The 26,624-nt window shown below is 35.8% G+C and overlaps 2 protein-coding genes and 1 long non-coding RNA gene across 3 annotated transcripts; 1 reads left to right on the forward strand and 2 right to left on the reverse strand.

Moving 5' to 3' along the window:
* Positions 1 to 9,828: 9,828 nt before the first annotated feature.
* EMB2656 (ARM repeat superfamily protein) lies at positions 9,829 to 16,825 on the reverse strand. Its single transcript, XM_086639774.1, has 12 exons — positions 16,277 to 16,825; positions 15,534 to 15,737; positions 14,968 to 15,113; positions 14,390 to 14,655; positions 13,395 to 13,480; positions 13,010 to 13,157; positions 12,489 to 12,928; positions 11,865 to 12,379; positions 11,703 to 11,763; positions 11,324 to 11,599; positions 10,801 to 11,062; positions 9,829 to 10,347 (listed from the first exon to the last, which is right to left on the reverse strand). The coding sequence occupies exons 1-12, from the start codon at positions 16,637 to 16,639 to the stop codon at positions 10,022 to 10,024; spliced, it is 3,093 nt and encodes a 1,030-aa protein (XP_086495900.1). The 5' UTR covers positions 16,640 to 16,825; the 3' UTR covers positions 9,829 to 10,021.
* Positions 16,826 to 17,716: 891 nt separating this feature from the next.
* LOC147563693 (uncharacterized) lies at positions 17,717 to 21,256 on the forward strand. Its single transcript, XR_015225048.1, has 2 exons — positions 17,717 to 17,958; positions 20,807 to 21,256. It is a non-coding gene; the product is annotated as an uncharacterized LOC147563693 (long non-coding RNA).
* A 1,453-nt stretch (positions 21,257 to 22,709) lies between these two features.
* Positions 22,710 to 26,306, reverse strand: LOC147563694 (glutamine synthetase PR-1). Its single transcript, XM_086639829.1, has 12 exons — positions 26,031 to 26,306; positions 25,652 to 25,691; positions 25,453 to 25,556; positions 25,297 to 25,345; positions 25,108 to 25,214; positions 24,891 to 24,978; positions 24,228 to 24,356; positions 24,059 to 24,133; positions 23,915 to 23,968; positions 23,752 to 23,789; positions 23,404 to 23,563; positions 22,710 to 23,154 (listed from the first exon to the last, which is right to left on the reverse strand). The coding sequence occupies exons 1-12, from the start codon at positions 26,102 to 26,104 to the stop codon at positions 22,999 to 23,001; spliced, it is 1,074 nt and encodes a 357-aa protein (XP_086495955.1). The 5' UTR covers positions 26,105 to 26,306; the 3' UTR covers positions 22,710 to 22,998.
* Between the last annotated feature and the right edge of the window lie 318 nt (positions 26,307 to 26,624).

Raw genomic sequence — 26,624 nt, forward strand, 5'->3', positions numbered from 1 at the left:
ACATATGAGACAAGTCAAATGAAGAAATTTGATGCCTCCATTTTGGTTTCACAGTTGACCAGTGATCCTTCAAATAAACGAATGAAATGGAATACCCACCATAAAAGTGGGTGATGATGTCAGTCAAAATTAATGGTACAATTAGTTTAAAACACAAGTCAAATAATGGAATCTTGGTCTTTTTAGTTGAAATTAGGTGATAGGCACTGGTCAAAATATCTGACTATTTGACCAAACTTACCCATTACCATTAACTGGAAAGGAGAGTACAAGGTATTCACACGACACGTCATCAGGTTCCTTGTGAATATTGTTAGCAGTATCATATTTTTCTTTGTTATGAAAGGAGGCTTAGAGTCTATGTTTTATTCAAGAATAATTTCATGAATATTATTGGGTTTATCGATACCTAATTCAACTGAGATACAATTTGGGAGTTGTGGTCTTTGCCAAGCATTGTTCAGCTCATTCCTAAAAGTAAACCTCGCTAAAGTGTGTGCTACAATATTATTTGAGCGAACACAATGAACACAATGTTTAAAGGAAATTTGACGAATCAGATCATTAAAGTGGTAGATCTCTTCAATAATGGTCTGATTTTCCAAGGAGGAATATCCCTCCCATTTGAGCAAGCCTTAATAATTGTTGAAGCATCTTCTTCTATATAAACTTCTTGGTGTCGAAAGCTTGTGCCAACTCTATTGCTAGTAATGATGCCCTAGCCTCAAATTCCATTGCAGAGTGGCTTGTATAAATCTTGATTTGGCCGAGAGAAAAACTCCTTCATGGCCCCTACAAACTGTCTTAATTGTTGTCTTGCCATCCTTAAATGAGCCGTAAAATTAATTTTTAAAAAACCTGCTAATGGCGGTTCCCACACTCTTGATGGAGCTGCCTCTTCATTTTGTAAGCCCTCGAGATTATTTCGTTCCCCACCATGGAAGTCTCCATGCATGGCTAACGCTTCTGCAATACTCATACTCTTCGGTTGTGTACCCTAAGAAACAAGCCTGTTTCGAGCTTTCCAGATGAACCAAGCAATATATAGTGTTAGCCGAACCTCTTCACTATTAAGCGGGTTGTTTATCCACTCACAAATCATCTCAATAAAGCACACATTTTCATCTAACCTCAACCCTAACGACGACCTAAATCAAGTTTCTTTTGCAGGTCTACGCCACCTGAAAATATGTTCAATATCTTCTTCATATTCCTGGCATGTTGAGCACACTTTTGACAAGTGGCTATTGAATCGTAAAGCTCAACTTTTCGTAGGTAGTGCACCTTTAAGTAAACATTAGATGAAGAGTTTGACCTTTGGGGCAACAACAATATTCTTCCAGAAATTATGTCAGTTAAAACTATGATTTACTGCATCGATTGATGATATTGATGATGAACTTAATTCCAGAGATCGATAAAGTGACTTAGTTATATCATATCTAGTCGTAATGAGAAATGAGTCAAGAATTTTGTTTAGGGTTAATTTCGTTTTAGCCCCCAATTTGTGACCAACTTACTGTTTTGGCTCAATAAGTGTCAAGGTGTTCGATTTGTCCCCCAAGAGCACTTTTCGGGCAATGATCGCGTCAGCAAGTCAAAACGCTTAGTGTTCTATTTCCAAGCTTCCCCTCTGACGAAATCCTCTCCTATCTCTAGTTGTCAAATTCAAAATGTTCACTATTTCCCTATTTCTTCCTTCCCAAGACACTTCTCATTCTTTAGTTTAATTTCAGGTTTTATTGAAATACAAAGATCATTGAGTTTCATTGTTTTTTTTTAACTGACTTTCATTGTTCAATCACAAATAATTACTTCCAAACAAAATTTGTACCAATTCGAAAGAAACAACGACCATGTTACAAAAAAAACTTTAAAATACCATTTACCTTCACTTAACAAATTTCATTTTTCTTCAGGTTTTCTTACGATTTACTTGGATGATGAAGAACAAAAATGGAAAATAAACAGTAATGAAACCTCAAACCCCCAAAATATTCACAAAGATCAAAACTTGGAAAATTTTAAATTTTTGTTCTTCTTCTTGATTCCAATTATGTATCTACTTGAGAATTCAAAACAAGAAGAACAAGTTTAAATTTTTTAGGGTTGAAATGGATTTATGAATAAGTACAGTTTCTTCAACTTCTATAATAACTTCACCAAATGATCACGTTTACTAATAGTATCAATTTTTAGTCAAGATTGTCATTTCTTCAAGATCCTTCAATTTAATCTTCACCAAAATGGATCTATAACTTAAAAAATCTGAAAGAAAAAAAAGGTCTTCAATCTTCTAATCGTAAGCGACTCCACTAATTATTCAACTTAAATCTAAACAACCTTGTAAGTAAAGCTACTAAGGAAAAACTTCAATCACTTTGTTTCTCCCACTTCATACCAAAACTCAAGTAAAATACTTTTCTACTTCCAAAAAATTCAGAATCGAACGAACAGTAAAAGTTCTTCACAAACTTTGAAGAACACACTTCAAACTCGCCTAAATCGATATTAATACCTAAAATACTTATTGAATCTATGGATCTTTTTTCTTTCCTCTAGTTTCTCTCACCCTATAGTGTCTCTCTCTAGAATCAACAGAGAGATAAACCTAAGTCGAAACCCAATTAACCATTTTGTTTATGGTAGGACAGGATTTTATGACAAAATGACATGCCAAAAAAATAACACAATAATAAACAAAATACTAATGTTTTTGTAAAAACGCCAGTCCCGACTAAAAGGGGAGTCGAAGACATTGAGAAAATTTATAATGTTAAACAAAGAATACACAACAAAAATAGTCATTTAGACTCGGTTATGATTAAAGAAATTTTGGGCTTATAGTCCAAAAAACAGGCCCTAAACACACATTTAGTCCTCTCTAATCCTATAAAGGGTTTCTAAACCAAAATATTAATGTAAATGGATATCTAGTCCATTTGTATACATCTAGAGAGAAAACACAAATCCCTAAAATACATATTAAATCATAATACCTAAACTAATCTTCCTTATATATAAAAACTGATTTACCTTCAAAATCCCCAAATATCTTTTTCCATTTTTATCTCTCACCTTCTCTCTCCAATCACGTTTCTATTCAAAGTAACAATTATCTTCATTATCCTCCATAACGGAAACCTGTTTATTTTCTCTCTCTAAAACCGAATCATCTAATAAACCTCCATTAAACTCAGAAATTTTGTTTCATCTTCATTAAAGCAGAATATACAATATAGGTAGTTTAGGTTTGCATACAATTATCATATCATTTTTCTTTACATTTAGGTTCAAGCTTCTTGATTTTCTGATATTGTTTCCCATCAGATATTTGTATCCGTACAATTTATGAACCAGATTTTATTCCGTACGGTTTCTCATAACAGAATATACAATATAGGTAGTTTACAATACATTTTCATACTTTCTAATACATTACGCAAACATCTTCCGTACGATGTTTTTATAACAGAATGTAAAATATATGTATTTTGTTACAAATTATACATACTTTATCAATAATATCAAAAACATCTTATAAATGTGCATACATTATATATAATTCAATCAACATTACGCGTACTTTTTTTCCAAAACAGTTGCCGTTTATAGTACAATATATGTTTTTATAATTGAATGTAAAATATATGTATTTTGTTACAAATTATACATACTTTATCAATAATATCAAAAACATCTAATAAATGTGCATATTTTATCTATAATTTATTCAACATTACGCGTACTTTTTTTCGAAAACAGTTATCATTTATAGTACAATATAATTTATTCAACGGAGGAAGGTTATCATAGATATCCATCTGTTGATGTGGAGGAGAGAATCTCCTATTAACAAGCTCCTGATTTCCAAGATTCCGCTAGGGTTTTTGGAAACGATTCGTTTTGGGAAAGTTCCGATTTTGTTTATAAACAGATTATGGATGAGAGAGAATTTTTGTTTCAATTATACCCGTTTTTTCCTAATTTTATCCCAAATTCACGGTACATTAAGCCGTTTGAATATTATGTCCGGCCCCACATTATAAAATCCCGCGAAAAATGACTGGGGCATGGAAGAAATTTTATCATACTATATAGTAAGGGTTTTTAGTCCCAAGAGCAAAAGGACTAAAAACCCATATTTTTTGAAAGATTGGACCTTAAACCCTTTATGAACATTATTTTGGGCTATATACCCATGGACCCTAAATAGAGAGTTTTCACGGAACGTTAAGGCACTAAGGAGCTAAGGTACAAAAAGTGAGATGTCTTTTTGAGGTCTCTCATGTCAGTGGTGTTGTTGTTTGAGGTCCTTTTTCCGATAGTGTAAAGCATAGATTATTCATAATAATGCTAGCTAAACTTTAAAAAAGATCGAAGTTAAACACCTTTTTAATCATGGGTCCATGGGTACATAGCCCAAAACTCTCTATTTATAAAAATAAAAGAGTTTTCCATTTGCCATGTCGTGACTCACTCCGTCCAAAGGAGTGACGAACTGAGTAGATCAGAGGGGAAGCCCAATTCCTTTTGATAATGAATAAATTCTTATGGTAATGAATAAAACACAATATCTTTTGCAAGTTGTTAAAAAGTTGCTGCGAGTTATTGCAAAGCTGCTGCAAGTTATTGCAATCATCTTGGAAAGTTGTTGCAAGTTATAAGTTATTACAAACCTCTTACAAAGTTGTTGCAACCATTGCAAGTTATTGCAAACCTCTTGCAAAGCTGCACAAATTATCAAAGTATTTAGGGAGTTGAAAATTGAAAAAAACTTGAGGAATAGTTCAACAAAAAAAAAGTTCAACAAAAAGGAAAAAAACTTGAGGAATCTTTTTTCACCAAATAAAATATTTCAGGGTGTGTTGACTAAATTTCTCTTTTTAATATCTATAAATTTATTAATGATAAGGGCGAAGCTAGGCAGAGTGAGGTGCAGGCTCCAAAATGATTATTAATGAATTATTTTATTTTTGTTGAAGAGATTATTAATGAATTAGACATAGGAATCTTTAGCAAACTAACTTTGCCAAATTTTTTTTTTTTATGAAGAAACTTTGCCAAGTTATTCAACAAAAAAAAAAAAAAAAACTTTGCCAAGTTGGTCAATTGCCTGGGCATCCACCTTTCAAGTTTTGAGTTTGAAACTCTTTGAAGTGCAAATCCGGGATTATTGAATTTACATATAAATAAAGTAGTTTATGTAAGTTTTAGGTCATTTAATTTCGTCGGACTTTAGGTCAGTAATAATTCTGCAGTTATCGTATCGATGCATCAATGTCTTTGTAATTACCATTATAGTCAATATTCAAAAAAACAATCTTGAGTTCGAATCGAGCCCAAAGCATCTTAACTTTTTGTTTTTTATTAAATCCTTACCCACAGTGATAAATAACTACACTTGAAAGATCACAACTATGGTTCATTCTAAAAATTCTAATGAATTTTTTTTTAAAGAAAATTCTAATGAATTTAGGTTATGTTATTGATAATAAATTATTGTATGTGCAAAATCTAATATTTCCCACTAGTTTGCATCTCAAACTTTGTATAACTGGTTGTATGCCGTGGGGCCGTGGGCCCTGTATAAAGGTCCTACCAATAGAACTTTCTGGAAAGAGAGACAAGTGTCAAAAGTTAGATACCCATTTTTACCTAACATACCAAGAACACAAAATAAAAACAAGAAGAAGAAAACAGTTTTCATGTGAAGAATAGAATAGAGAGGATAAATCTAAGGCCCAAAAAAGGAGCCCAAATACCAAATCCAACCCAATAGGGAATATTATCTAAAAAAAAACCCAAAAAGTGATTTTACATCTCTATCCCTACAAAAGAAATGGTTACCTCTCCTCTCCCTCACTCATTTCCCGCCCAAAAAAAGGCAACCTGACTTGATTAGACACAACCCTCTCCATCACTCATGCCAGCCTTACTCTCATCTCTCTCGGACTCCGCGCGCTCTCTCTCCTCATTCAAACCGGTGAGAAACAAAACTCTCCATCTCTCTCTCTCTCTTCATTCAACCGATTGCTGACTATCTCTCCTCTCTATCTCTCCTCTCTATCTCGATCCAAACCAGAAACCGGTCCATCTCTATCTCCCTCTTTCTCTTTTTCAAGCGAAACAATCTCCAGCCATTAAACCCTCTTTGATTCGAAACGTTACCACCTTATCTCTCTCAACCAAACCTATTTAAGCAACCGAATCTACTCTTTTTTCTCTTTATTTCGCTCTGTTTCAACGAATCTCAAGCTTCTCTCTCGATTTCTCTCTCTTTCAAAAACAGGTACATCTCTGTTCTTCCTCTAACTCTTGATCCTCTCTCTGTTGTTGGTAAATTAGTAGGATTGTTGGCACATTTTTGGGGTTTCTGGTTTCACATCTGTGGGTTTTGGTAAAATTTTATGGGTGTTTGAAAATTTGGGGGAGTTTTCAAACAATTAGGGTTTATGATTTCAAAGTTTTGTAGTCTGATCTATAGTCTGTGATAAATCATTTGGGGTTTTTTTTCGAAAAAGTTTAAGGGTTAAGTTGCTCTACAGTTTGTGATAAAACATTTTGGTTGTTGTTTTGTGATTTCGGAAGCATTTGGGTGTTTATGGTTCTTCATCAAGCTTCTAGGTTAGGTTTGTTTTAACATTTAGGGTTGTGATCCGAAAGTTAGGTTTCTGTGGAGACATTTAGTACTTTTTGATGAAGTGAATGATTTGTTTTATCATTCTAGGTTGTGTTGAAGAAATGTTTGATTATGTTTAGACATTTTGATAGTTGTTTGTGATTTCGGAAGCATGCATCTTCACAGAAAGGTCATTTGGGTGTTTATGAGTCTTTATCAAGTTTCTAGGTTAGGGTTGTTTTAACATTTAGGGGTGTGATACGAAAGTTAGCTTTCTGTGGAGGAATTTAGTCATTTGTTTTGGATTTATGGGTGTTTGTCTTTTAACATTCATGGTTGTGTAAACGAAATTAGTATGTGTTTAGACATTTTTGGTTGTGTACATACATTTTGTGTTTGTTTGAAACATGTGGGTGTCTAATACAAAACATAACAAAATTTGCAGATTACAAAGATGGTTAAAGCTGCAACAAAGAAAGGAGATGGTCCTGAAAAAAGACAAGAGACTCCAGTGAGGGCTAGCCCTAGAAAGAGGGCTAGTGAAGAGCCATCATCTGCTGGGCCTAGCAAGAAAGGCAAGAAAGTTGCTAGTCCTAAACAGGCTAAGGTATGTTATTGTATACACATCTTTGTCAATGTTCTGTAATTAATGTTTGTGCTCTCAAATTTCTGAAAATGGTTTGGCATATTTGTTCGTGTGTTGTCATTGTGTAAAACAAGCAAAAAGGTATCTTATTGTATACACATCTTTGACCCATGTCCTGTATTTAACGTATGTGATTTGACATTTCATATAATGTTTTGGCATATTTGTTAGTGTGCTTACATTCTTTGAAATGTTGTTTCAATTAGTGGTCCTTCATTCTTGTGTAGACCAGCATTGGCATAGGCTCTATTGTGTGGACACGTTCCAAAATGATCTGACATTATTTATAGTGATGTAGCATTCAGAGTAGTGTTGTATAATTTGTAGAATGTGCTGACATATCTGTTACTTTTTGTGTGAAGCACCGAGGATATACTTCCAAGAAGAGAGAGTAGTGTTGTATAATTTATAGTGATTCGAACAGATATGTCAGTTACTTTTTGTGTGAAGCACCGAGGATATACTTCCAAGAAGAGAGAGTAGTGTTGTATACTTCCAGAGTAGTGATGTAGCATTCAGAGTAGTGTTGTATAATTTATAGTGATGTAGCATTCAGACCAGCATTGACATATCTGTTTCAATTAGTGGTCTAACTGCTAGTTCAATAGCTATGAAACAAATGTGTTAACACATGATAAACTACTTTTAACATGTACCATGTGTTCAGACATTTTAGAAAATGTTAAAACAAACTTTAAAGTTGTACCAGAAACCAAAAGATTGTACGGACAGCGGTAGAACTGTACGGACATTCCAGAAACTAAACAGTAGACGAGAAGGAAGAACAAGAGCATAAAAATCATAAAAAAGAGATTAAACATCAACAGTTACCTGGATTTATAGGACAAGAATATGGTGATTCGAACAAGTTGATGAGTCTAGAAACAAACAAGTTGATGGCTGAAGGAATAAAGGGTTTTGTAACTCGGTTTGGAGATGTAGGTGATGAATGAAGGAAGATGATGACAATATTAGAGAGAGAAACGTGAAAACGGAGATGATGATCGAAGAGATGAAGACTGTAGATAGATGAAGGTGGAAAAAAAGGGTTTGTATTTCGGTTTAGGTAGAGAGATAAAGTGAAAAAGATTTTGGAGAGAGAAACTAAATCAGATTTTGGAGAGAGAAAGAGATATGAGTTGTTAGAGTTGAGGGATATATATAGGAGGGCAAAAAAGGGTTTAAAAGAAAATAGGAAATCTTAGAGATAAGAGTTGGGCCCGGATTGCACATTGGGATGTGTATTTGGGTTTGATATGAGATATTATTGGATTATTGGGTTTTGGGTGAGATATTAAACCTTGTTGGGTTTTTTTTTGTATTTGGGCCCAAAATTTGGGCCTTTCATCAAAAAATTCAATAGAATAGGTAGACAAGTAAAATTGCAATTTGAAACTTAAAAAGGGGCAAATGTGGTAAGAGGGAGTTCAATGGAGTCGTCCTAGTCCTAGATAAATCCAGAGAAAAGGACTTCAGAGCCACCTTCCTTTTCTCAATGCGTTTATTATTGAATGAGTCACAAACAAATCGTGCCTTATCTACTTTCTTATATAAACCTCCAAATTTTATATATATACACATAAAACCAAGACTCCTCCTCACAAACAAAACAAGACAAGAGAGAGAGAAGAAACAGAATTGAGCTTTTAATGGAGATGATGGACCAAAGAGATAACATAATTGGAGAAGAGAGAAAGGAAGAAGATCAAATGGGTATTCCAATTCATAGTCAAGTAAAGAAGATTAAACAAGAATATGAGAAGATTATTAAAGACCCATCATCACCTGATTCACCAATTCAGACTAAAACCAGACCAGTTCTTGGAGAAATCACTAGACAACTTTCAAGATCACCTTTGGGTAGAAGTAAATATCATCCAATCTCTGTTGGCGATTCTTATTAGGTTTTGATGAATATAAACAGAGTTTTGCAAATACTCTGTTTTTTAGTGATTTATGGATTTCTATTTTAGTTTTTAAGTTTTTTTATTGAACCTAACAGAATTGATTCATCTCTTGTATAGAACTTGATGAGATATTTAGTATTCAATCTGGGGTTCTTTTCATCTTGTAATAGATTTTAATACTATTTTCCTTCTGATTCTTCTTCTTATTCTTTTTTACTTTGAGACATGGTATTGTGAGATGAATCATTTTGATAGAAAACTTCAAAAACATAGCTAAGTTTTTGGGTTTGTAACTTCTTGATAGATTATTTCATAACAATCTTTCAGTGCTGCCTTTTGAATTGGGAAAATCCCTAATTAGATCCCAAATTGACTGTTTGTATTAGTCATTCAAGCGAATCAGACAAATGCAAACCTTTGCCTGGAATCTGCTGAACTTGGAATAAAATAACACCTTCATAACAAACATTGGAAAGGAAACCCATTTCACACTCATAAATCACTTTTTTTTATTGCATATGGATACTTTTTAAGTAAAAGAAAACCGCCCACAAGTAAAAATCATTTTCAAGATTGATGTAAACATGGCAGCAGTTCTAAGAGATTAAGGGTTCAAGAATAATGTACTTCGAGCGAATGCAAAAAACAAGACCTGGTCTAAAAAAAACCTGATATAGTAGTAGATCATGAGATGTAATCCACCCCCTTTTGCACAAATGAGCAGGTAGTTTACTATACATTCTCAAGCCAATTTCAACCCATTACAATAATGAATAACAACAGAAAACATTATCAAAGTATATATATTGTAAAAATAACAGACAATTCTTCGTGCAAATAACCAACTTACTCCAATGATTCATCCGATTCCTCTTCAGATGTGACGTCTGATACATCATCTTCACCATCAGTTTCTTCTGTTATCACAACCGTCTTTTTTGCAGTCATCTTACTCAAAGCTGCTGTCTTGCTAGCCCTCTGAGAGCGAACACTTGCCACGGTGGGAGTAGCTTGTATAATAGAAATAGGTGATGTTTCATCTTCGTCCGAAGAATCCTCGTCTCGCCTCACTCGTCTTCTGGATCTGGAAGGTTTTGTTGAACGTGGCGCTGGTGTTGGCTCCTCCACAGGCGAAATATCCACATCGCAATTTGTCTCCAATTCTAGTTGACCTACGAGCATAAATAGAGTAATAAATAAATAAATGCTAATCAGTGGGCAGTCTCACGGATGAAGATAATCTAGGGGTGGTTTCTTCTGAGGCTTATTCTCCTAACGACATAGATCAGCTTGAAAAACATGTCACTCGGGAACTTTCATTCTGAAGAAACTTTTAAGAAACTTAACCGAAAAACGGATGGGTCGCCGGCTTTGAAGCTTCAACCAACTTTTGGGGTGTTAAAAATATCACAAAAAGTTGTTTTTTTATAAGGATAATCTAATAGCAGCATGGAGTATAAATGGATCCAAACTCCAGGAATTAAAACGAAAGGAGTTGTTTTAAGGTCATTTGGTCTTCTAAAAATAAATAAAGATTAGAGAGATCTAGATTAGCTTAGCCCAGATTATGATGTTTCGGAAAAAAAACCAACTTATATTTGAGAAAACAGAACGGCCAGCCTTACCAAAAATATGATCAATTTGTTCTTGTGATAATTCTTCATCGGGTTGTTTGTCCAGAACTTTAAGATATACAGACATCCGCTTCAGCTCCTTTACAAGCTCCTTCTCTGACGAGACACATTCAGTAATGCGGTTCAAAAGTCCTCTCATGCACTTAATAGCCCCTTGCTCTGACATACGGAAATGTAACAAAACAACAATTTTACACAGAGCAGCTACATATGATTTCTCTGGAGATGTCATCTTGATTGGAAAGCTCAACACCTAAATGGGGAACGAAACAGATATGGGTTAGACAATCTTCCACAAATGTATGACACTGTACCCGTTTCTTTCTTTTAGAATGTGCCTAAATACCAATATAGTCACAGCTTAAGACAACGAGTGAGATATTTGTGCCTACATACTAACTAGTGAGACATCTGTTTTGTTTCACAAAACAAAATAAGAGGATACGAGCAGAATATTTTCGACAGTAAGATATGGGCCAATGGATCAAAAGGATTTTCAGATTCAGAACAGTACCTCTGCCCCAATCCGAATCGCAAGCCCTTCTTCCCCTGTATCAAAGTCGAATGTTGAGCCATCAGGACTTTCTGACGATTTCTTGCTCATGTTATCTTCCTCTTGTTCAGTTTCCTTTGAGTACAAGGGAACTTGAACCATCTGCAGCATGAAACGAGAAGATTGGGTTGCACGTTTTCGTAGATTAGATACCACGACTGAAGAACCTCCAGCATTTCCATATATGCTTGGCCACATGGAACGCATGACTGGAATAAAAGCCTTGGAAATGCATCTCTGTGTGTACGCAGAGACATTAATATCCAAGTAATGAAAGAAACAAGGTTAGCTTATTTCAAATGGAGTAGTTCATTAATTATATACAAAATCTATTTCTTGCCTTGTGATTAAGTGAGAGTGCTGGATAATGCTCAAAGAATACAGATAAGCATTGTTTTAACCTGGCAACCACATATAAAGGGGGGAAAAGAAACTCATAAGATCTTATGGATATAAAATAAAAGGAAAATCATGCCCATGAAAAACAAGAGATGAACCCCACCTGTGCAAGTCTTCTGCTTCATTACTGAAATATAATTTAACAAGCTTGGCAAAGAGCAAATGATGCAGAGAAGCAGAAATGCTAGGATAATTCTCACTAAGAAGAAGAATTTTTGCAAATCCTTCCCCTATAGTAGCTTGAATTGATTCGAGATCATCGGTTTGGTTGGATTCACCACAAATATGTTTGTCAAGAACAGCATATAACAGGTCAAGCAACTGAACATTCGCATGCCCATCTGCATCGGATAAGTTGACAGGAGGGAAACTTTTTTTATTGTCTTCTGCTCGTGATAAAACATCATTTCCAATGGCACGGTCTACTTCCTGAGGGTCGTGCCACATTCCAAGATCAATTAACGCCTTACATGCCATGATGCTAACTGTAGAGGGGGAATCAACAAAAGAAACCCTCAATTGTTTTACTAATTCTTCACTTGGCTTCATCTCTAATAATCCATAGAGACCAAGACATCTCAATGCAACTCTCTGCACATCCAAGTGCACATGCTTTGCCTGCATCCCATAATCAAATTCAATAAGTAACTGACATTATGTTACCAATCAGAAATGACAACCAGGTAAGATAATGAATAATCTGAGTAAAGTGCAGCAAAATACTTACACCGGGAAGCAGTAAAGAATGTAGTATTTCACTGGGCTCAATACCCCTTCCTTGTAAGCAACGAAGTGATTTTATATTTTCCAGAAGAAGACCAGTCACGGCAAGGCAATGCATCCAATGCATGAAATCTGCAGTTCTCTCCCTGCAAGGCCGAGCAAGTTCCTCCACGACCCCTAGAACCACTTCTTCAAATTCTCCACTAGAGGCATGGACTCTTTTTGCCAACTCTGACACTGCAGTTGCCCAATCTCTGTCTCCACCATGATTGATGCCATCTCCTATAATAACTTTGTCTCCATCCTCATCCACTTCATGCTCAAGAGGTCTGTGAAGTATATCCTGCACAAAAGCACTTGCAACCTTCCTGTTTGTAGCATCCGAGAAATCAAGCATCACACCAAGCAATAATAGCTGCCGACATGTGAAACGATAATTTGGTCCTGAAACAATCAAACTGGATTAGCTGTAGCAAAAGATCAAAACCGTTAGCTTGCAGTTGATTATAAAATCAGCAATCGTACCAGCTGCAAGATGCGCTTTAATCAATTCAATATAGTCTGATACTGTTGCAGGAAGGACTTTATCTAGCAGGTCATTGTTATCGGATGCTTCTGCTGCATATACTGTTGCTTCGGTGCCTGTTGTTGCGGCAGCTTCTGAGCCTTTAGCCTGTTTGACGGTCGTAGTATCAGGTAAAGAGTGAAAATACAGAAGAATGATTGGTTAAATGAGTGGGAACTATAGCAGCTAAAGAGTGAAAATATAGAGGAATTGCCTTAAAAAAGAACCATGCAGCATGAAGAATATGGAAGGCAATCAAAGCAACTTCATAGATTATTCATATGTACCAGAAGGCCTGCTCCACACATAACAAGAAATAAAAAGGAATATCATGCAGTTGCTTACTTGGGCTTCAGACTGAAGGTGCTTACACACAGTTTTCCAAAAAAGGGCAACTTCGGCTTCCATTAGTTTAACACTCGCACATTTCCCTAAGAGAGAAGTCGTGAAGGAAATTGTTAAGACAACAACAACGAATATATTAAAACTGCTAAGACAAATCCTGAAAGAAATAAGAAAAACTAATGCATTTTACAATGGGTGATTTTACTAATTTACAGTTGCTAGACTTTCTCAGAACTGGCCTGGATTCATATAATAACGAATATTAAAATAGTGAATCCAGATTGTAAAATCTTTATAAGCATGGGCTTTGGCCTATGCATATTCATTTAAAGATTAAAACATCAGTAGTTTCTATCAATATATAAACAGAAGAAAGTTATATAATTTTATGGCATTGAGGAAGCAATATTTAGAATTTTATTTCATTTATAAACTAATGTGACTGTCTATTTTGGCATGTGTCTCTGACGAATTTGCAGATCACCACACACGTTAAAAACTAAATGGCCTCTTCCTGCGGGCATTTCACACTATAAACAAAAGAATCAAATAAAACAGCCAAAGGGACAATAGAGTCTACACTACCATGGTGAAGACTCTGGCCAAGTAAAGTTAGCAATGATAACAAGTAGTGGCAGGTTGAAACAGTAATGATTTACTTGACATTAGTCTTACCACCACGACACCGATTACCAACAGCACATAGGCCATGCCCTCTTATAATCACTATCCGCAGCAAATTATTTACAGATTTTGTGAACTACGCATAGAGAGTAAAATCTCAAAACATTCAATCATAAATTGTTATCCAACAGAATCAATACGAAAGCATGCAAAAATAAGTTGAAGTAGATTTATGCATTTGAGATGCTGAAGGGAAGTTTTTTAAGAGATGTAAAGAACAACAACCCTCTAGAACCCAGCCAACATGTTTAGAATTTTAAAAGACAACGTGATAATATATTCAAGCAACAAAATAGGTATGGTCATATAACCTTCATTGGCATCATCGCTAGTTCCTAAAAACTGCTGCATGCTCTGACCCTGCACATTCACCATTCCAGCTTTTAAAAGAGTCCCCATTACGGCCTCTCCTACTGATTCATAAGTTTCTACGTCAAGAAACTTGAGAAGCACCAAAGGATTTCCATTGCAGCAATTAACAAGCCACTCATCTTTCATCAACTTCAAACACTCATTCTTCACTGACAAACATCTATCTGCTAAACCCCTCTGAAGAATAATGGTTCTCTGTTTGATGCTACGAATAAGAGCAAGAAAAGTCAGAACTCTAATTTCCCAAGGTATGGTGCATAATAGCTAATACCCTAAAGGGCTTAAATATTTCTTTCACTAATTCAAATAAGCAAGTGAGTCATGTCACAGTTCTCATTTTCTTTTCAACTTCCAGTATCCTCTTTTAAGTTAAGGTGGAAAAGTAGAAGTCCAAATGAGCCAGAGAAGATAGAATAAAATTAAACTTGTTACTCATACTCATAGCTCATAAACGATGGCATATGGAAGAAAATTCTAGGATAAAATGAAGCATTTCATAGTAACAAGATAAAATTACCTTAGGCTTTGTAGTGGAAACTTATTAGCCAAAACACAGTATGCTGCCTTACGAACTGACTCACTCACATCAAGCGTGCGATCAATGATTACTGCTGATGTTGCATTTGTAGCAGGGAAAGATAGAATAATGGTTTTACGAACCTCCTGTTCATATGTTGGTGTTAGTCTTGACACATAAAAGGGAAGATTTAGCAACATAGAGAGGATCCGAGTATGATAATTTGAGAAAAAGTTACACAATTTACAAGGTTTCCCTCGCATATTTTTTATATAGTAAGGACAGAAATAAATCACAATATAATGTTAATAAAACTATAAGAGGAAGTGAGAAACGCAGTCTTTTTAAGTTTTAGACAGTAAATATGGCTCTCTGAGTCCTTTCAATAGGTAGATCTACAATAAATTGACAACTAAAGAATGACCTGCAAAAGTTTCCGACGGAACTAAAAACACAAACTTTCTCTACAATTCCTGCTCTTAGGGAATTTTATTAGTAAGAATCTGAGATTGTTCATTCAATAAGACACTAGGACGATATCAAGAGATATATTCAGGAAAACTTACAGCATTCTGTTCAAGAGGCAAAGCATGGAGGAATAGATCAATGATGTCACTGTTCTCAGCATCATTTGCAAACCGTGCAAGGGCTCGAACAGCAAAAGTACGGATTGCTGGTACTTTATCCTCCACCCTTATTTCCATGCATTCTATTACAGCATCCCAGATTTCATTGCTTACTTCTGCATCGTCCGGCAACCGCATTATGATCTACAAGAAATAAAATAAAAATCGGAAATTGAATTCATTCAGTTTAAACACAGTAATGCGAATCCATGGTTCTTAAAAAAGTAATCGTACACTTTATTTTTCCAAGGTAAAGGCAAGAAACAAGAGCTAATTTAGTGTTCTTCAACACTTGCACATACCCAGTGAGAACCGGTTCGTTACCATAGACATTATAATACCTAATTGTTTCAGAAATAAGTGACAGGTAGTAACCAATTTGGCAGTACTGCCAAGAAGAAGCATCTGAAAACTAGTTCGGCAATTATAATGATTGAAACCTGCCTATTTGAAGAGGCAATCAAAAACCCTAATTGCTGAAGAAGCGAATCAAAAACTACCAAGCAACTTTTTTGCATTTTACCCATATACATTTGAAAATGAGTTACCAGTCATAAGCAGAGAAAATCAATAACGAAATAAAATAACCATAAATTTTGAAACCCTAATCGATCCAAAAAAAGAGGGTGAAAGACCAATAACAAAATCTACTACAAAAAGCGAGCAATCGGAAGTGTTATTACCTCAGAGATTATCTGGCAAGATCTAAACCTAGCAGTCTTATTAGCAGCAACAGCAGAAATAAGAAGAAATTGTAAGAACTTCTCCAAAAAGGCATCACATTCAGTAGCATACTTTTCGTCTCTTCTAGCAGCGAAAATGGAGATGAAACGGATAATTCTCTCAGCGGAAGCAATTCGTCTTTGAAAATCGAAAAGAGGAGTTAGGGTTTTGGAGAAAGCGGAAAAGAATATGGTAGGAGAAGATGAACGAAGGACAGTTAGCTCTTTCAGCTTTCGATTATGAATAGCGTATGATACTCGACATTCGTCGAGAATCTTAGCGATCTTTGTCATAAGCAACTTCTCGTCTTCTTGATCTGCCATTGTTGCTCTTGAAGCTCGATCGTCTCTGCTATTTTACTCTCCTTTTCTCACTTCTCTTTGACTTTGAGCGGGAAATTACACACTCTTCCTCTTTTGAACTTTTTCTCATTCCCCTTTGAATTGAGGTACATCCCAAACCCGAACAACCCAGCCCTTTAGAGTGGATTGACACCAAAATCCCAAGGCGGGTCGGTCTGACCCAACCGCCCCACATAAAATAAACAGATCGGGCTCGGATTTCTAAGTGCTATTTTGCATTTCGCCCAACCCGATAATATCCTCTGATATCACCCGCTTAATAATGTTTGTTCATTTAAAAACAAAGAGGGAATAAAAATGGTTAAATCTCACGTTGTAAAGAGATACTGATGTTTGATTGACCTTCTTTATAATTGTCAAATTTTTAAAAAATTTGGTGGACTCAAGTGACAATACGGGGTTTTGGCATTGATGTGTTCATGTCCACAATGTCTGAAGGGTTCGTTCTCTTGAGTAGCGCGTAAAGGTGCTCTCCTTTTGGATAGTGTAAACTGTAATCCAACCGCCTGATATTCGATAAATCTGAAAAAACATGACGGGCTTAGACAAATTTTGGACAAAAAGATTTTAAAATTTATTGAACCAAGTCCCCTCACAATCACTGTAATGGATATAAAATTATAGAGCCGCCTAACATAACTCTATGACGGAGTAATCCGGTAATCACCAGATTCATCCCAATTTTCACCCTTAGGTTACATTATACAAGTACAAAACTCAAAACTATGTAAACGTCTATGTCCTGTATCACGGCTATGTTGTCAAGTCTTGTTTGTATTGCCGGTTACCCGTGTCTTTTTGTTTTTCTTATGCATTGTAATATGTTTAGCATATGCCTTGCGCTAAGCCGGTGTAACACCCCTATTTTCTATATATATCAAATTAGGTGGAAATAACAAAACTCTAAGGTCAATTTGGGGTTGGGCCTAATATGAAGAGTAAGTTAGTGTGGGCTTGAGTATCATAAAATAGAAGTGGGTTAGAAGGAAAACTAGGGCTGCTTGAGTTAATTATATAAAAAGGGGTCTAGAGCTCTTTTTGTGGATCTAGAACAAAACTTAGAGAGAGAAAGAGAAATGGTATTCTTTGGAGAAGATTTTGATGAATAAGTTGAAGAAATCTATGTATTGTTTATGTAATGGTTAGTATATCTTCTTAATCTTCAACAAGCCACTCTTAGTAAATGAAGAATGGATAAAGAAGAAAAGAGGTAGAGATGGAGTTCTCTAGAGAGAGAAAGAGGCATGATGGTGGTCTTGATGTCATCTAAGGCAAAAGAGGTAGATTTCTTATCTCCTAATTCTTTTGTAGGCTTTTTCAATTTATTCCATGATAGGTTTAGTATTTTTAATCACATAAGTTCTATAAAGAATGATTGAATGATTTAGATATTAGTTCTATCTTGAATTCCAAAAAGTATCTATATAGGACAATGTTTTGATCTAACTTCAAAATTAGATCTGGATTGATTGGTAACGAATCTAGGTGTCCATCTTATATGGTTGGAAAGGTCTGTTTGTCTACTTTCTAGTGATTCAAACGGTGAGTTAATTGGAGTTCCGAGCAAGGAGTTATAATAGTTTTCGTACGAGGTATCACTGCAGTCTCTATTGTATTTCGGTCTAGATTAAAATTAGATCTGGCATTTATTGGTAATGAATCTCGGTGTGTATCTTATATGGTTGGAAAGGTCTGTTTTTCTACTTTCTAGTAGTTCAAACGGTTAGTTAATTGGAGTCCCGAGCGAGGAGTTATAATAGTTTTCGTACGAGGTGTCACAGCAGTCCCTACTATATTTTGGTCTAGATTAAAATTAGATCTGGTATTGATTGGTATTGAATCTCGGTGTGTATCTTATATGGTTGGAAAGGTCTGTTGGTCTACTTTCCATTGGTTCAAACGGTGAGTTAATTGAAGTTTCGAATGGGGAGTTACAATAGTTTTTGTACTAGGTGTCGATACAATCTCCAATGAGCGAATTGATTGAGATAATTCACATGGTTTATATTCTTTAAGCAATGTATTTCCTAGGTATATGATACCTTATATTGGTGATTCTACATTTGTTAACTATTATTGTTATTTATTTGTTTGAGGTTGTGATCCACGTGAGGATCTATCATGAGCATCATCCATTTTGACTTGTCATTTGTTGTTGGCTTGAATGGTTTGGTGAACTTGTTTGTAATTCTTTATTAAAGCCAATGTTTGTGGTGTGATGCTATTATGATTGTATGATGTTATTATGTGTGTGATGCGATGGATGTGATGGAAGGTTGAATGAGTTTATGTGGTTGGTTCGACCCTCTCTACCGAAGGTGATGTAGGTATGGAGCGTATGGGGTCGGCGCTAACACAATGGATGACCTTATGGACCACACTCTCATTCGACTTATGTTTGTTGTATGATGTTATTATGTGTGTGAAGTGATGGAGGGTTGTATGAGTTTATGTGGTTGGTTCGACCCTCTCTACCGAAGGCGATGTAGGTATGGAGCGTATGGGGTCGGCGCTAACGCAATGGATGACCTTGTGGACCACACTCTCATTCGACTTATGTTTGTTGTATGATGCTATTATGTGTGTGATGTGATGGAAGGTTGTATGAGTTTATGTGGTTGGTTCGACCCTCTCTACCGGAGGTGATGTAGGTATGGAGCGTATGGGGTCGGCGCTAACACAATGGATGACCTTGTGGACCACACTCTCATTCAACTTATGTATGTGGTATGATGCTATTATGTGTGTGATGATGGAGTTGATGGACGGTTGTATGAGTTTATTTGGTTGGTTCGACCCTCTCTACCGGATGTGATCGAGGTATGGAGCGTATGGGGTCGGCGCTAACACAATGGATGACCTTGTGGACCACACTCTCATACAACGTGGATACCAACTTGTCATATCATTCGACGAGAGTTGGATGATTGTGTCTTTTGGAATAATGTTTTGTCGACTTAATCGTCAAGTTAGGGTTCTATAAAGGTCTATCTTAGTGAATATTATGATCTTTTTATACCTATTGAAAAGATAAAGATTATTATCACGAGAGTTAGTATTGGATTAGAAAACGAGGACGTTGAAAGCCTAATAATCAAGAACATAAATTACTAATTTCTACATGCGTGTGGTAAATCTCGTTGTATTATGTTAGTTGTCACGTTAAATTTCAGATAACGCTAATAATGAATACGAATGAAATACTTCCTTGATTGGGGATAGGGGTGGGAATCGGGCGGGTATGGGCACCCGCGGGTAATTCTGAGTCGGACTCGGGCGGGTCGGGTAAGTTTCTCCTCTGCCCACTCGGGTTCTCGGGCGGATTCGGGCGGGCTTTTCTGAAATCTCCTATGATCAAAGCCCGCCCATGCCCACTAAAGCATCGGGCAAGTCGGGCTTCGGGCAAATCGGGCATCGGGCTTCTTTATCTGATATTTTTTTTACCAAATCAGGAAACTCTAGTAATTTGATATTGTTCAAATAAGCTTCTCTAAACAAATTGATACCAAATCTTTACAAAACTTATAAATCAAGAATGAAAGAAATACTCAGATTCCGTAACATAAGAAATCAACAACTGATATAGATCTATATATGCAAACATGAGACTTGGTTGTCTTCCACTTTTTTTCTTGTCTTTGTATGTTTCATTAGTTCTTCCTTGTTCTTCCTTCACATCAAAATAATCTTAAAATTTGACCACTACATAGAGGTGGAAGATGATCCCAATGTGGTAAATTATTAGGGTTGCTTCAATGTGTTGTTTATATATCTTGGGAGAAACCTTAAATCTTCTTTGGGCTTTATAGTGAAGTATAATCGACACTCAAAGTGATTGGCATATATAGGCACCCGTCGGGTGAGCATATCGGGCTCGGGTATGGGCGGGGTGGCGGGCAGAGCTTTTCACCCGAGCCCGCCCACGAAAAATCATCGGGCTGGGCGGGTAGTACCCATCTTCGGGCGCGGGCGTCCATGGACATTGTCGGGCGCGGGTAAACGTGACGGGTATCGGGCTTTCGGGTAGAATTCCCACCCCTAAATTGGGGATTGAGCTTGCCTACCCGAGACTTAGGTTTGAGGAAATCTACTGCAGTTGGGTTTTAACCCAGCTATTTCATTTTTCAGGTATTGATTGTGCACTCATGGTAGGCGTCGCTCGTGGATCCAGTTTGAAGGTCTAAAATCTTCGATTTCAAGGCGGCTTGAGATTTGGGATTTGGGGCGCTACAGCCGGCATATGCCTTGGCCATGCATAGTAAGGTGCCTTGTATATAGGTAGCTTCCTAGATAACTTCTCTCTGACCTGGGAACCTAGACGTCTTTATTTTCCAACAAGTATGTTTGGTTAAAAGCATTGATATTTCTTTGTAAGATTAGGTGAAACAGTTATTTTGCATATTGTAGGGGAGTGGATGGTAAGCTTTGAGTGGAAGACCCCTACCTTCCAAATAGTGGGAAACCAAAAGAGCCATAAACTTCACTAGCCTTTAGGAAGCTTCTTTAGTCATATGCTTGTTGTAATTTGTAAGCTTTCATTTGCAATCAATACAATCTTGTCGCTTTCATTTGTACCTACCTTTGAGTTTTGGTATTAGTTTGTAAGGCTGACTTGTACCTATACTGCGCACAAATGGCGCACGACACCTTTCGAGAAAGTAAAGTCGTGACACTAAGTCGCAACAGGTTTTGTCTCCGCTCCAAGCAAACCTCCAATATCCCATATGTACATCTAATTGGAGGCCACAATATATTCCATTCAAGTGTCAACTGCATTCATTTGGAGTAGTTGGCGCACCAACTAAACTACCCATTATGGGGTTTGTTACTCAAATTTACTTCCAATCAAGATGAGAATATCATATGTCGTTCGATCCACAAAATTTTGACCAATAAATACCGTCTTTCATTTACATTCACTTTGATTAAGTGGGCACATCTCTTAACTAGAGAGACTATGCTCTACTCTTTGCGTGCTTATGTCCTAATATTGATATCAATAAAACAAACTCAAGAGAATTTTCGTGTTTAGTAATGGTAATGGATAATGAAACATCTTATCCAACAAAGATGTGTTGCTACTTCTAACTCCAATTGGGCACGAATAGATCTACAAGTAGACATTAGTTCCAATTGGACATTAGTTTCATTCTTAAAAACAGTGGGAGAAAAAGTCCAATTAAAAACGGAATCAGTTCTTATCTTTCTTTTGTACATATGAGGAGGTAGTGGTTGTCTTAATTTGCAGAAATCATAATTGGTTTTTAAATTGAGAGTACGGAGTCACATGTAGAATTTAAACACGTAATCTCAATTTATTTATCTCGAAATATAAAGAAAGAAAAAGTGTTTGTCGTACAAGATAATAAACTAGACTTACAAATCATGAATTGATGGGTTGTTGGGATGAAGACGTCGCTTAAAATAATGTTAATGGTAATGGTGGAACCCTTTTTAATAAGACCTTTTCTTGACTTGTACTTCCATCACTCGATGATGTCCTTCATTTCCGTATAAAGTTGTGCTGAACTTTATTTTCGTGACAACATATACACACTCGTGAATTTAAAAATGTCACTAAATCACATGATTAACACATATCTGAAGTACTATGTTCACACCTTATTTTAATTTATAATGGAGTTTATTTTTCCAACTTGAACTTTTATCTTGTCTCCATAAAAAAAAAGGTGAAATATTAATATTCATAGGCTCATCAAAGAAGCAAATACTCCACAAGTTGGAAGGAGTGGTTGGACACTCTCTCTTAAGTTCATGAGACGGTGAAATTGAGTCTCGTTAAAAGCAGTTAGCCATCAAGATTATCCCATGTAATTGGACAATAACTAAATATAGTAAAAGTAGAAGTAGATGGGCTTTCAAGCCTCTTATGATGGCCATAAGGGTCATTATATGACTTCTAGGGTCCTAGGTGTCTTCATTGGCGGTTAGTGCTTATCCAAATTCATGATGTATCAATGTCATTCAAATGTAATCACTCTCAAAGTCCAATCTCAAAAAGAAATAAAAATAAATAACAATTAGTCCCTCATATTTTATTAATAATTATATAACTTTTATTTATGGCAAATTCAAACAAGGGCAAATAACTATCTGCTCCTTACTTATCTGCCAATACATGTGAGACTGAGAGGGGGTAAAACACCAACTAAACTGATTCATAACCTTAATGACAAAGATATAATAAAGTTGTTCGCGTATAAGAAAACTTTCATTTTCGCGAGGACAATCACCTAAAAAAAACGAGAAGAGGAGATCGACGAAAACAGTTAAAATGTAGGGAAGACGGCGACTCTTTTTTATGTTGGTTTCCACAGAATGGTGGTCTCAGCAATCATGGAAGTAACAACATAAGGATCCATGTTCGAAGCAGGCCTTCTGTCTTCAAAATAACCCTTACCCGCTTTCTCAGTATCACGGCCAACTCTAACCGATGCACCGCGATTTGCCACTCCCTGTTAAAAAAAAAAACACACGTAAAAAATGAATTTACTATAGGAGTACATAATGCAGTGTACTACGGAGGCAATAAAGGATAATACGGATTGTAAGAAGGAAGGAAATTTTCTTATACGCATTTACAGAGCCAGGATGCTTAAGTAAACCATCCTCATGAAACGGATTCAAAGTTTAAACCCTAACAAAGTTTGACTGAAATTCTTGGGAGCACAAACATGCGAAAAAGGGGAAAAAGAAGTTTTTACCCATTTGAAGGTGTTAATGTCAGCAGTTTCGTGGCGTCCGGTGAGACGTCGTTCATTTCCTTCTCCGTAAGCAGCAATGTGTTCATTGTGTCTAAGACCAAGCTTTTCAATTGCCTTCTTGATAATCTCGTAACCTCCGTCGTTTCTCATGGACTTGGTACTAAAGATAACAGAAGACAATTGAGTTCAGCACATACGAGAAATGCCCAAATATTTGAAATACAATTCAATAATAGATCTTAATATAATGGCTAGTTTTGAGACGAAATTTTCTATCTGATTTTCGACTATTTAGAAGAGATTTGTTCAGTCTTTTTGTTGTATGGCAAAGAAGGACGTAGAAATTACCTGTAGTTACAGTGAGCACCAGCGCCATTCCAGTCTCCCTAATGACAAAAATCACCCATAAAAGTTGAAGGATTTTTCGCATTTCACAATCATACGTAAATCCCAAGAACAACTTGAATGAGAAAAAGGAAAAATGATAACAAGAAAAAGGTAAAATATTCACCTCGATAGGCTTGGGGTCAAAAGAAAGAACAACTCCAGCAACCTCAGTAATCCTCTTTTCAGACGAAGAATCGATGTTAAGATCAAAACCAAGAATTGAATTTAATACAAGAGTCAATATCTTAAATGTGCAAATATTAATTACCTCAAGGATATAACGAGCTGCCCATATTTCATCACCAGCCGAAATACCTACAGCTGGGCCGACTTGAAATTCCCACTGTACAAAAATCACGATTCAATTTTCCAAAGTCTAAAATAGGTCGATTCTGATTACAAGAATAATAGGTGAAAATAATGAAAATGGTTCTCACCTGTCCTGGCATGACTTCTCCATTGATTCCACTAATGTTAATTCCTGCATACAGGCAGGCTTTGTAGTGAGCGTCAACTATGTCACGCCCAAACGCCTTGTCGGCACCGGCACCACAATAGTAAGGTCCCTGATTTATCAGTAACAAATAGATTTGACTAGTTTATGCTTGATACCCCCATCAAAATCGGTAAGAATAATAAATGAATGATAAGAGAGTGGAAGATGAAAAAAAAAGAACAATATACTATATATAATTTATATATGAATAAAACTGTCTTAGGGCCAGGAAATTGAATTCCATGGTAACAAGTGAATTATTGGATCAATTAAATCTAAGAAATCCACGCCAAAAATGGACAAAGATCATAAAATTTTCAATCTTAAAAAAGAAAAAACCAAGCATATTCAGAAATATGTGATCAATCTGAGCTGTAACGCACTAACGCTAAAAGTAAATAAAACCGTTTTCCAATTTGCCCGATACAGTACTATGTGTTGGTATTTCAAAGCATCTACCAATCAAGACAACTTAGTCCATCTAAAAACAAGTTGCCTAAATTGTGCATATTTGATTCATTTATCCAATAAACCAAATCAACCTTGAAAACAGAATATATTGCAGATATAGAAAACCCGAAACTTAATTGGAAGTTTTTCTTACTTGTGGTCCAGGAAATCCTCCCAAAGGCCAGCCAATAGGCCACTTAACATCCCTTTGCAAGAGAGTGTATTCTTGTTCAATTCCATACCTGGTTATACAATTACCCATGATCAGATATCATCATAAATTTCTTACCGAAAAAGTAAATGTAAGTTTATACTAGAACATAAATGCCGAAAGCAATCTATACTAGTAATAAATCAAATTGAAGTATTACCATGGTTCTTCCTTGGCAACTTCAGGGTTGCTGAAGATTTTTGCAGCTGCACATCTCTTGTTTGTGGGGATCGGCTCTCCCGCGGGTGTGTAAGCATCACAAATAACCTAAACAAATGAAGAAAACAAGTTAGGAAATGAAATAATAAGAGAAAAATTAAATTTTGATAAAATAATTTAGAATGATTACAAGAATGTTGTTTCCTCTTCTGAATGGATCCTTGAAAATAGCTTGAGGACTGTTTTCCAAATAAATAATGATAAAGATTAGAAGGAATCTTAATAATTAAGGAAGATAAATGGGAAGAAAGAAAAAAAAGGATTGAATAGAAAATGAAAATCTTACTATAAGATCACTTCACTATCCTGTCCTGGAGCTTGACCAGTGCTGGAACCATCGTAGTTCCACTTGGGTAGCTCAGAAGGATTAGTTACCTTCCCTGGTAAAGTCTAATCAAAAAATACAAAAACAAAATAAATCAAACATAAAAATACTAGAACAAATTACAGAACACAAATGGTAGAGAGAGAGAGAGAGAGATTACCCTTGCTTTGCTACGAATGTCCATACCAGATCCACCAACCCTGTTACAAAATTGATATCAGAATCACAAATTCGAAACTTTGCAAAAAAAAAAAAAAAAACAAGGAATACCCATTGAAGTATAATAAAAAATCAGAGCTCCAATCCAAGAAAAATCGAAACAATGAATACCCATTGAAGTATAAAACCCTTAAGATACAGAGATTTTATTAAATAGTAAAATTGTAACAAAATCAAGGCAATACCCATATACCCATTAGAAGTTCTTATATGAAAAATTGAAAACAAATTACAGGAATGAGAAAAGATCAAAACTTGATTCATGAGAAGATGAAGCTAGTATACAAATAAAACAGGAAGAAATAATAATAAAAACTAACCATATGTACTCAGCGATGATCTTCTCCGTGGAATCGGAGAGATTCAAGTTGATCAGATCTGCAAGCAAAGACATGTTTAAGAAAGAAAACCTTGAGAAACGATTAACACCCTAATAATCCCTTTGTTGGTATGAAACCTCTCTGTTATGTTATGAAGTGGAATAGAATGAACTAGGGGACCCTATTTATAACTTGTTCCAATGTATGATAGGAATATCATCACTAAAAACAAGGAAAGAAAATATAAAACCAAAAGAAAAATGGTTACATACTTACATGTTGCGTGGGTCACAGTGCTGGTGATAGAGTCCCACAGTTGTAAAAGAAAAAAAGGAGCGACTAAAGGCGCCCCTTCAAATTGTTATTCGCGTCCCATAAAAGTGATTGACTCTAGTCAAATCCGTTTGACCCACGTCTTTTTTTCGGACTCGAACTAGTCTAAGCAGGCACTGTTTCGAGTTTGAGACCACTCGGATTTTTCGGACTTGATAGGACTGATTTATACTTACAAAACACTCTAAAATCACTTGAAATCAACCTAAAATCGATGATAAACAATTTTCAAAGATTTACCCACTTAAAAATCTCTTCAAA

Source organism: Eschscholzia californica, unplaced genomic scaffold, assembly GCF_041429995.1.
Source record: "Eschscholzia californica isolate CP2 unplaced genomic scaffold, dmEscCali1.0.p SCAF_1, whole genome shotgun sequence".
Lineage (NCBI taxonomy): Eukaryota > Viridiplantae > Streptophyta > Magnoliopsida > Ranunculales > Papaveraceae > Eschscholzia > Eschscholzia californica.

Excerpts from the sequence above, each read along its gene's own strand:
- EMB2656 (XM_086639774.1), bottom strand. The coding sequence starts at position 16,639 with ATGGCAGATCAAGAAGACGAGAAGTTGCTTATGACAAAGATCGCTAAG. Across the intron at positions 12,929-13,009 it reads TAAAGCGCATCTTGCAGCTG|GACCAAATTATCGTTTCACA; the intron begins GTACGATTGCTG and ends TGATTGTTTCAG. Across the intron at positions 11,063-11,323 it reads CGATTCGGATTGGGGCAGAG|GTGTTGAGCTTTCCAATCAA; the intron begins GTACTGTTCTGA and ends TTCCCCATTTAG.
- LOC147563694 (XM_086639829.1), bottom strand. The coding sequence starts at position 26,104 with ATGTCTTTGCTTGCAGATCTGATCAACTTGAATCTCTCCGATTCCACG. Across the intron at positions 24,357-24,890 it reads GAGGATTTCCTGGACCACAA|GGACCTTACTATTGTGGTGC; the intron begins GTAAGAAAAACT and ends CTGATAAATCAG. Across the intron at positions 23,155-23,403 it reads ACATTAACACCTTCAAATGG|GGAGTGGCAAATCGCGGTGC; the intron begins GTAAAAACTTCT and ends TTTTTTTAACAG.